The 10,835-nt window shown below is 46.7% G+C and overlaps 1 protein-coding gene across 3 annotated transcripts; it reads left to right on the top strand.

Moving 5' to 3' along the window:
- Positions 1-1,890: 1,890 nt before the first annotated feature.
- On the top strand, positions 1,891-8,240 carry KCNJ15 (potassium inwardly rectifying channel subfamily J member 15). Of its 3 annotated transcripts, none has more exons than XM_066571701.1 (2): positions 1,891-2,006; positions 6,087-8,240. In XM_066571701.1, exons 1-2 carry the CDS (start codon positions 1,891-1,893, stop codon positions 7,231-7,233), a joined length of 1,263 nt encoding a protein of 420 aa, XP_066427798.1. In that variant the 3' UTR covers positions 7,234-8,240. The 3 variants fall into 3 exon arrangements, with proteins under 3 accessions (XP_066427798.1, XP_066427797.1, XP_066427799.1); XM_066571700.1 differs by having other exon boundaries at positions 1,891-2,027; XM_066571702.1 differs by lacking the exon at positions 1,891-2,006 and adding an exon at positions 5,653-5,720.
- The last annotated feature ends 2,595 nt before the right edge of the window (positions 8,241-10,835 follow it).

Here is a 10,835-nt window from a genome sequence, read left to right as displayed (position 1 = left end):
TAGGACATCACTCCTGTATCAGTTCCTTCTCTGTGCTGAGATGTTTGATGTTCCCACAGCAGCCCCAGATGTAACTGGAAGTGGAAGTGCAGGGTATGAACTCAATAAGCAAAAATGCAACAATAAATGTCCCTTTCAGCCTTGCAGAGCAGCTCTGGCACCCAACTTCCCAGAAACAGAGAGGGCAAGATCCCAGGAGTCTGTTCAGACTTGTCTGTGCAGAAAGAGCCAGGGATGGTTTGCACAGCAAGAATGAGGAAAGGGTTTGTGGGTGGGAAGAGCATCACAGCACAGGCAGGTTCTAAATGCTTAGCTGTGCTCTCCCAGTGTTTGAAAAGACTTTGGAGCAACAATGTGCCAGCCAGAGAGGCATTCTAAAGTATTTTGTACGGCCCTGCTGAAGAAAAGCCATTTATAAAAAAAAAAACAAAAAACAGGACAGGTTTCTGTGGAACCTTTCTCTCTTTTTTTTTTTTTTTCCCATCTGAGCACAAAGAGGAGAGTTTTGTGATGGGTGGAGTTTATGAATTTCTTCCTGAAAGAGCACTTTTGTGTACTTGAAGGATGTACATGGCCAAGCCCCTGCTCATCCCCAGAGCCCAGGGCAAGGTTGGAGGGCAGGATTTTGGGAGGGTGGATGCTCCCTTGCAGTGTGTTAGCTGCTCACACCCTTGCAGGATGTGCTTTTTCTCCCCTTGGGAGTCACTGGGAGCTTCTCCATTAATTTAATAAGCTTTGAGTCATCTTTTGCCTCCATTCTGCCTTCTTGGTTGTTTTTCTATTTCTTTGCATCAGTGTAGCTCCAAAGGCTCCTCTGTGAAAATCCATAATTACTGCAAAGCCTTGCACCCTGTTCTGGGGAACAACAACATTCCTGGACAAATCTCCCTCAGAAACAACACCCATGGGACTTCTCCAGCTTTAATCCATCTTCCATGCCCAGCAGGTAGAGACAGATGGATTTGGATTTTTGCTTCCTTACCACTGTGAATGGCTGGTGTGAGTGATGAAAAACCCATCTCTGGCTTTAGCAGAGTACCCCTCAGCCCTCCCTGTGCTGGCCCAGGACGTGTCCCTGCTTTCACCTGCTCCTGCTACCCAAACTGGGAAGAGTGACCCCTGCCAGGGCTGCCCTGGGCTGATGGTGGCTCCAAGGTGGCAGCTGAAGGCAAACTTTGGGAGCTGATTTCGACTTGAGGGTGTATTCATGGTTCTCTTGCCTCAGTCTTTTTTGTGGTAAAAGCCAGAAATGTGTAAGTTCAGCTTTTCAAGCTTGCCTGTCACCACTCGCCGGTGGGTCCTGGCACTGAAGGGCTCCTTTTGGAGCCCAGTGTCCAGCTGTGTGGCTGTGCCAGAGGCAAAGCACCCTTCTCCAGCCTCTCCTCGCCTCCCTCCACTCCTGTGAATTCCAGAGCTGAGCCATGGAGGAGGATTTTGCTGGCTGACAGCTGTACAGCATAACCTGGTGCACAGCCCAGGGGGAGGAGGACGTTCATGCTACGCAGAGCACTGAGAATTCAGGAGGCACTTTTGTAACCTACTGAACCACATCAGACCTAGGAAAGATCTGAAGATTATGCAGCCCTCCTCAATGTTTTCTTTCCTCACCCCTGGCTTTTCATTTTCTCCTTGCCAAGCCTGCTAATGGTTTTTTTTTTGTGCTGCTTGAAAAAACAGCTCAAGTTCTGCCCCCGTCTCGGAGTGGCAGCGAAGCATGCGTGAGGATTTGCTCCAGTGGCAAAGCCACGTCTGATTGAGGGGGAAAGAAAAAAAAATTAAAAAAAAAAAAAAAAGGAAAACAGCTGAGGCCCTTCGAACAAGTCATGCTCCTGTAGGCTTTTAATCACTTGTGTCTGCCAAGAGGGATCTTGCACAAGCAAAGCTGGCTCCATGCAAGAGGAACATTTTTGCGTGTGTGCAGGCTGGCTCCCTGATAATGTGCTCCCTGGAAGCAGTGGCAGTGTGCTGCTTACACCCCTGGCTGCTGGAATTACCTTAAGGTCAAGGTATTCATGCTTGGTGGCTTGGTATGTAGCTCTGTGTTTTATTGGCTTTGTCTGCGCTGGACTTGGAGGCTCCTCTGGCTGCTCCAAAAGGGCTGGTGAGGAGAGGAGGTAATTCAAATTTAGAATGCTAGACAAGCCTGAGACAATTTCATTTTCTTCCCTCTTGAAGTGTGTTACCTTAACTCTGCTTCAGCTCAGTTTTATTTGCAGCTCCACTTTGATTTACAGCAATAAAAAAGTAATTTATCGGTGTAAAATCAGTGAGGGAACAGACAGAAGTTGTTCTTTTAATTTAAAAATGTATATTACTCTTATTATTTAAGCTTGTTTGCTCACATTAACTCACTGTGGTAGATGTGCTTTGTGATTTAGAGTGAGCATAAACCAAACAAACCAAAGTATTTTGGCTGGGGTTGATTTTCAGGGCAGAGCGTGTGAGGTGCCTCTATCAGATGGGAAATAACAATGCAGGTGCTATAATGTGGTTTTTTACACATAGAGACAGCCATAAATAATTAATTTTGGGATATTATAGTGGTCACTTCACTCAGGAAGCAGTGGGGAAGTGGGGGCAGGAGAGAATCCTCATCTGAAGCCCTTTTTTTCTTTTTTCTCCTGATGGTTTCATCAGAGTTTCTTTCCCCAAGTGATTGCTGCTGGCTGCTGCCACTGATAAGGGAGGCAGCGTGACAGATCCTCTCTTCTCATGTCACTGTGGCAGAGAAGGGAAGTATTTCTGCAGGGAAAGGAAACCAAGAGCAATTTCCCTGGGGAGGAAAAGAGCACTAGAGGAATTCAGGATCATGCAGGAAAGAGTGATGTGAGAGAAAAAAAATAAATTAGGAAGCAAATCAACACAAAAAATACCCTGCCACCAAAAAAGCACCAGGATTTGGCTGGGATCCATTTCAGGAAGTGGATGTAAAGCTGAGTAACTTTGTCACAAATCAGGGGAGGACACAAAACGTGATGAGGGAGCTCTGAAAAAGCCTCATTCACCTATAGCAGACTCCAAAATTTCCCCCTATGCCACATGTGGGATCAATATTACACATGGGACAGGGAGATGGGCAGTGAGGAGCAGCCTTAGCTGGGAGCTGGAGCAGCCTGGAGTGTGCCAGGCTTGGACAGGGCTGCACCAAAACTTCACTTTTTAGCTTAAAACCTGAAATGGCAAATTTACAGCTCTGTTGGTGCAGACCAGGGAGGAGACTGTGCCTTGAAAATTCCTTCCTGCCTCCCATCTTTTGGGGGGAACTCTTCTTCTGCTGTGGCATTTTGGTGTTGTGTCTGTGGTGCTGTCCTTCAGCAGGTCTGGAAATGTGGGAGGCTGCTGCAGTGTCAGGATTCTTTTCATCTGGGGCTCTTGGGCAGGGAACAACCTATTCCAGGGCAGAGCAGAGGGAGGGCAAGGAATCTTTTCCTTCCCTGGGAGGGTGGGCAGGCCCTGGCACAGGTTTTCCAGGGAGGCTGTGCCCTGGATCCCTGACAGTGCCCAAGGCCAGGTTGGACATTGGGGCTTGGAGCAGCCTGGGACAGTGGAAGGTGTCCCTGGCCATGGCAGGGGTGGCACTGGGTGGTTTTAAGCTCCATTCCAACCCAAACCATTCCATGATTCTGTAACTGTTGTTATTCCCACTGCATCCCACACAAAAACCAACCCCTGGGGTAGGATCTGGGTCTCCTGGGCATGGCAGAGCCATGGGGAGTGTGGAGAGCTGAGTGCCCTTGGGCCATCCCTGCCCTTGCACAGGTAACTCTGACCTTCAGACAGCCTGGGAGCCCTGTCCCTGCCCCTCCAGCCCAAACCCACCAGCCAGAGCTCCAAGGAGGGATGGTGGAGCCCTGGCTGTCCCCATCCCTGTGACCTCCAGGGGAGGAGGAGCTGTCAGCCCTGGGAATTGCTCTCAGGAGCAGCTGTCAAGGTGGGCTGAGCTGGGGGTGGGGACAACCCTGGAGCAGAGATCCCAAATACCTCCTGGTACAGCAGGGAATCTCATCCTGACTGTGCAGGTGAAGTCTAAGGGGAAGTGTGCTTGAGAGGGAGAGGTGTGCTGATTTCAGAACAGACTTTGGGCAGGTTTTAAATCAATGTCCTGTCCAGGGAGAGGCTTAGTGTGGGGGAATGGACTTTTGGGCATGTTTTAAATCCATATCCTATCCAGGGAGAGACTTGGTGTGGGGGAATGGACTTTTGGGCATGTTTTAAATCCATATCCTATCCAGGGAGAGGCTTGGTGTGGGGGAATGGACTTTTGGGCAGGTTTTAAACCCATGTCCTGTCCAGGGAGAGGCTTGGTGTGGGGGAATGGAGCCTCTTCCCTAAGGAACATGCACTTGCTGAAAGGTTTCCCTTTAGAGGCTGCACATATTTGCCTCCCCCTGGCAGCAGTGCTGGGTTTGGGCTGGCCTGAGGAGCAGTTGCATGTACAGTCCTTCCCAGCCCCCACATTTCCTCCCGTTGTTCTTTTTCAGATCACTTGAAGGTTTTTTCCTGTTTATTATCCGGACATGCTGCGCTCTGTGTGTTGATTTGACTGTCACATAAGGAATCTCCTACTGGGATCGTGGATGCACTCCTTTCTTACATAAATATGTATCTGTGGCAATGGTTCAGGGCTGTGGAAGAGAAATGTTGGTGATTAAACCAAAACTGGAATGAGCTGCAGTTGTTAATGAGGGCTAAGTTTAATTACCCTTTCCCAGAAAACCTGCAAGAGTGTGATGAGTACAGTCACAAACAAAAATTCTCCTTAATTGACATAACAGGAAAAGTACTTCAGTGAGCAATTATGCTGATGTCCTGGGCTGGCACATGTGTGTCCCACAAATATATCTTGTACTTCCTGCAAAATTCTTTTAAGTAGCTATAAGGAAGACATTATTTTTTTTTTCCTTTTCTTTTTTTTTTTCCAGCAGTTGGCGAAAACTAATCACTGACTCGGAGGCTCTTTTTGAGGAAAACAATGGGACAAAACAATGCCTTTTTGTGAGACCTGCCAAAGCACAAAGGATGCATGGGATGTTTTTTTTCTTTGTTGCTTTTGTCAGCAGGAAGTTTTGTTGTTGGGAACGACTATAACATGCACTGTCCTTGCTCTACGTAATCTCTGTCTGGTCCTGTGAGCAGGATCCTGCTCCTGCCTCCTCCAGCTGGCACGGGCAGGGCTCTGCCTTGCCCTGGGGGCTCTGCCCAGCCCTGGTGCCTGCACTCTCCCTCTCCATCCAGCCTGGTGCCCAGTAAACAAACCCAGGAGTCGGGTGCTCCAATGATTGCTGGGTTCGTGCAGGTCAGGGCCCACGTTTAGAATGCTGATTTTGTGAATTACTTTCTTTTTTTTTAAATTTTTTTTTCTTCCCTCAGCTTAAAATGTGGGAGTGCTGTCCAGCGCAGACAGCTTTAGAGTGTTGCTCCCAGGTGTAAATATTGCAGACCTCGCCTTTGATGTGCTCAGGTCTGCTTTGTTTCCCTCTAGGCTGGTTGTAGGTCCGTCACAAAGAGCCAGATCCGACTGAGTAAATCACTTGTGGAAGTTAATTGTTCCCAGTGAAAGCTGGTCTGGCTCATTCTGCCTCTGTCGCAGGAAGGGACAGAGGTGGTGAGCTGGATCTGCGTTCTGAGCCCAGCGACTTTAATTCTGATCAGATGTCTCTCTTCAGGGCATTAAAGAAAACCTGCTCACTAATCAAAAAGAGCCTCTTCTCTAGAGAAACGTAAGGAAAAAAAAATATATTTAATGCCTTTTACAGAAATAAAGTACTGATATAAAATTTCAGCTTTGACAAATTTCTTTTGCAGGCTATCATAAAAGAAACCTACTTCTCTGTACTTGGCAGGCGCCAGAATCAAAGAATCAAAGAATGATTTTTTCTTTTTCCTGGAAAAAAAAAAAAAGAATATCAAATTATTTGTGATGTCAGATACTGTACGGTGGTAACTTTATATTCCAGCTGTTTTTATTCACTGCTGCCGTGTTTAGACGATGCTTGTGCTCCTCTCCATCAACATTTTCAAATACTCCTCAGCGTGGGCTCTGGCTTCATTAAGCAGCAGTTTTCTTTGTTTTCTTGTCTCCCCAGGACTGAAGCAGTGAGGATGGAGCCCACGAAGATCAACAGGTCCCGCGTGGCTCTGGTCAATGGCGGCATCGACGGCGCCATGCTCAAGGCGCACAAACCGCGCGTCATGTCCAAGAGCGGCCACAGCAACGTCAGGATCGACAAAGTCGACGGCATCTACCTGCTCTACCTGCAGGACCTGTGGACCACGGTCATCGACATGAAGTGGAGGTACAAGCTCACCCTGTTTGCTGCTACTTTCGTCATGACCTGGTTCCTCTTCGGGGTGATCTACTACGCCATCGCCTTCCTTCACGGCGACCTGGAGATGAACAAGTTCTCCCCGAAGCGGGAGCCGTGCGTGAAGAACGTGGATTCCCTGACTGGGGCGTTCCTCTTCTCCCTGGAGTCCCAGACAACCATTGGCTATGGATTTCGTTTCATCACCGAGGAGTGTCCCCATGCCATTTTCTTGCTTGTGGCCCAGCTGGTCATCACCACCCTGATTGAGATCTTCATCACAGGTACCTTCCTGGCCAAGATCGCCAGGCCGAAGAAAAGGGCAGAGACCATTAAATTCAGCCACTGTGCTGTCATCACCAAACACAACGGGGAGCTTTGCCTGGTGATCAGAGTGGCAAACATGAGGAAGAGCCTCCTGATACAGTGTCAGCTCTCTGGGAAGCTTCTTCAGACCTACGAAACCAAAGAAGGGGAGAGGATTCTGCTGAACCAAGCCAGTGTCAAATTCAACGTCGACTCCTCTTCGGAGAGTCCATTTCTCATTCTGCCTTTAACCTTCTACCACATTTTGGATGAAAGCAGCCCTCTGAGAGACCTCACACCTCAAAACCTCAAGGAGAAGGACTTTGAGCTCGTGGTGCTCCTGAATGCCACAGTGGAGTCCACCAGTGCTGTCTGCCAGAGCAGGACTTCCTACGTCCCCGAGGAGATCCACTGGGGCTACGAGTTTGTGCCTGTGGTTTCCCTCTCCCCAAATGGAAAGTATGTGGCGGATTTCAGTCAGTTTGAGAAGATCAGGAGAAGCACAGATTCTACTTTTTACAGTGTGGACTCTGAAAAGCAAAAGCTGGAGGAGAAATACAGGCAGGAGGACCAAAGAGAGAGGGAACTGAGAACAATGTTGTTACAGCAGAGTAATGTTTGATTGGATGGACAAACTATTCTGAATAATCCTTTTTCTGCAAACTGAAAAAAGAACATACTTTCTGTGCTGTATGTCTGCTGTGAAACCAGAAGTGAAGCCCTTTTCAGGATTATTTCCTTTTCAGTCCTATTTCAGCAAATAGCTTTGGTGTACAGTAAATCGACCCCTTTGGCTGAGTTGTTAATCAAGTGTTTTGTAATTAGGCAGGATTTCTTTGTTCCCCATCGTGACTTAGCAAAACTGGGCTTGTGTTAAACCTCTGCCTGATGCCACCACTGAAAGCAGACACGCCGCTTTCCGTTTGGAAAGTGAAACTGGACTCACTGTGCTGATTCCCTCAAATATTTATTTGATGTGGTTTTACTGTGAACATGCAGGGGCACCACACAGCACTGCTAGAGGAAAACGGGCTCCTTTGAAATGTGTACCTTTAAAATGTAAATTCTCCTACCAGGGATCACCTGCGTGGGGATTCCTGGCACTGAAAGTAAGTTGATCGAAGACACAGATGGTTGGATGTGGGAAGAGCTGCAGGGAGGGGTTAAACTCCTTCTTAAAACTGGAAGGAATGTGACAGAGCAGTGCTGGGTGGTGGGGAGGAACACTCACTCTCTGTCTCTGCTGCTCAGAGCTTGTTCTGTGATTGTTTTGGGATCACTCACTTTTCTTAACCTTGCTAATTCCTGATTTATATCTGATAGCACAAAGGGGAGATGAGGGCAGGACACACACAGGATCACAACAGTAATCAACTAGGGTTGTAGCTGGCTTTGAGACACCTGGTTTTTATCCAATGTAAATAGTTTGTAACAGCAGCATATAACAATACAATTCTACAGATTGCTTGCTTTGCTCCGGACCGTATTTAATTTTGGTTAAAAGAAAGCTGTGTAATGTCTGTAGACAATATTTACTTTTTCTGGCAGCCATAAACGACAAGCATTCCTTTCATCCAAATCAATTTTGGTCTACTAAAACCATTCCATTAATAAATGAATTTAATTTGAGCAGCTCCTGATCTCTTTGTGGCACGGGGAGAGGGTGAAGTACCCCAGAGGTGTTGCAAAGCTGAGTGCTTGAGGGAGACATTTGGCTCTGGCACAGAGCCCTGGGAATTCTGCAGGTCACTGCAGTGGCCAGAGGACAGGTGACAAACCAGTGGTGTCCACATAGCATCTCCGTTAGAGAGGCTTTTTTAATGGGAATTTGAAATTATTTCTGACTTTGAAAGAAAGAGCTCACTTTGGCAGCTCTCTGAGTTCTAGAGATTCTGCTCCTCTAAAGCTTTGGCAAGGAAAAGCTGCTTTAAATGGGTCTGGCCTGAGAGCCACCAAGGCTGACAATGGTGAGAAGATGGGGGGGGTGGAACCAAATGATCTTTAAGGTCCTTTTCAACCCCAAGCCCTCTGTGTTTCTGCGACTTTTGGCATCATTGCACTTATTTTAATTTACCAGTACTGTGCTGAGCTTCCTGGCACTGTGTGGCCTGGTGGAACGCAGTGCTGCAGCCTGCCATACAATGTCCTATAAAGCAAATAAATCCAGCAGGCTGAGCACAGAGGTGGCACCAGGGATGGACGTCAGGATGAAGGAGCACACACTGCATTGGCCTGTGGGGTGTCTGTGAGTGGGGCAGGGTGGTGGTGGTGAGGAGGGGCATGAGACACTTCAACTGCTCATTTATGTGAATTTTTAGCTCTCCTATGGGAGGAAAACATACACAGAAACATGGAATGGTTTGGGTTGGAAGTGATCATCTTCCACTGTCCCATGTTGCTCCAAGCCCCATCCAAGCTGGCCTTGGACTCTTCCAGGGATCCAGGGGCAGTCACAGCTTCTCTGGGCAGCCTGGGCAACATCCAGGTACCTGTTTGAAAAGATAAACTTCACTTCATCCACAGAGTTCCTCTACCCACTACAGAGTGAACAAATTCTCTCAAACCACTGTAGGGAGGATCTGCCTGGCATTTGTGGAAAGAATTTCCAGGTTGTTTTATGCTGGGTGATAACACAGGATTGCAGCCCCATATGGGGGATGTAAGTGTTTAAATTATAGATCATTTATTTCAAATTTTCCATCACTTTTCCTGATTTCTTGTTTCACACACATAAATTGTATGTGCTCCAAGAACTTTTGCAGTCACTTCATTGATCTGAGGTTTGTGTCCTGCAGCTCAAAGAGGCTTTGGGATAAAAGTGCACAGGTGTTTTAACTCTTCATCTGCCAAGCCCTAATACCCATGATTTGATAATCAAACAAGCACCCCTATTATTTTTTTATCCAGATAAGGACTCAGATCATTCCTAAAATGATTGCCACAGCTGTGTATTGACTATAAAACAGCTTCACCAACAGCAAATGAGCTGGTTCTTCTCCAGAAACATCTGATGGTGACCTGATCCCTTTGTACACCAGTACCAAAGTTCAGTCACTGTGTTCCAGTCATCAGATTATCCTGGAAGGAAAAAGCATCTTAGAGCAAAAGCTTTGAAAAGAAAGAAAAAAGAACCACAAAAATGGTTTTCTCTGGGATTTGGGGTCTACAGGGGGAAGGGAAGGGAAGGGAAGGGAAGGGAAGGGAAGGGAAGGGAAGGGAAGGGAAGGGAAGGGAAGGGAAGGGAAGGGAAGGGAAGGGAAGGGAAGGGAAGGGAAGGGAAGGGAAGGGAAGGGAGAAGAAAGAGCTGTTACATTAGAAAAAGAAAGAATAAATTTGTTTCTCTACAACTCCTGCCAGGAGGGGCAGTGAGGGGGGTCGGGCTCTGCTGCTGTGTCCCAAGGGAAGGAATGAGAGGAAAAGGCCTTAAACTCCTCCATGGGAGGCTCAGGTTGGAGATTGAATAAAAAGTCAGAGAAACAGTGATCAGGCCTTGGGCTGAGCTGCCCAGGGAGGTTTGGAGTCACTGTCTGTGGGAGTGCTCAGGAGGAGTCTGGATATGGCCCTTAGGAACAGGGATTGGGATGATGCTGGTGGGGCTGGATGATTTTAAGGTCTCTTCCAATGTTGATAATTCTGTGAAAACACTGGAAATCTTTTACAAAATCAAGACAAATCTTCACTAGCCAATGAGAGACTGCACACTAGAGTGTATAATACACATTATGCATAATATATAATATATATTATATACATTATATTATATATTAAACATAATATTATATATTATATATTATACATAATATATAATGTGTATAATACACATTATATACATATAATATATTATATTATATATTATACATTATACACAATATATAATATTATCTATTATATATTACATATTGTATATTATACATAATATATAATGTGTATAATACACATTATATACATACACAAAAATAATATTTATTGGCTTCAGCTTGAGAAAGCAGCCTTGCTCTGGAATGAGCTGATGTTTTCCCTCCTGCTCTTGTGCAGGTGTAACTTACAGTGCCCTTTTCAAGCCCAGCAGGGCAGCAATGGAGCAGGATGATCAGCAGCAGTGGGAAAATGTCAGGACACGTGGATCTGATAGGAACCAGCAGCAAACCACCACCTCTCACTGCTCCTCACCTCCTCAGCTCTGGGAATTTACCTTGCCTGAGAAGGAACAGGATGTGGAGCCGA

This window comes from Molothrus aeneus, chromosome 2 (genome assembly GCF_037042795.1).
Source record: "Molothrus aeneus isolate 106 chromosome 2, BPBGC_Maene_1.0, whole genome shotgun sequence".
In the NCBI taxonomy this organism is placed as follows: Eukaryota; Metazoa; Chordata; class Aves; order Passeriformes; family Icteridae; genus Molothrus; species Molothrus aeneus.
The sequence above is the reverse complement of the archived record's forward strand: the minus strand, read 5'-3'. Positions and strand labels throughout refer to the sequence as shown.

Excerpts from the sequence above, each read along its gene's own strand:
- KCNJ15 (XM_066571700.1), top strand. The coding sequence starts at position 1,891 with ATGCAAGAGGAACATTTTTGCGTGTGTGCAGGCTGGCTCCCTGATAAT. Across the intron at positions 2,028-6,086 it reads TATTCATGCTTGGTGGCTTG|GACTGAAGCAGTGAGGATGG; the intron begins GTATGTAGCTCT and ends TTGTCTCCCCAG.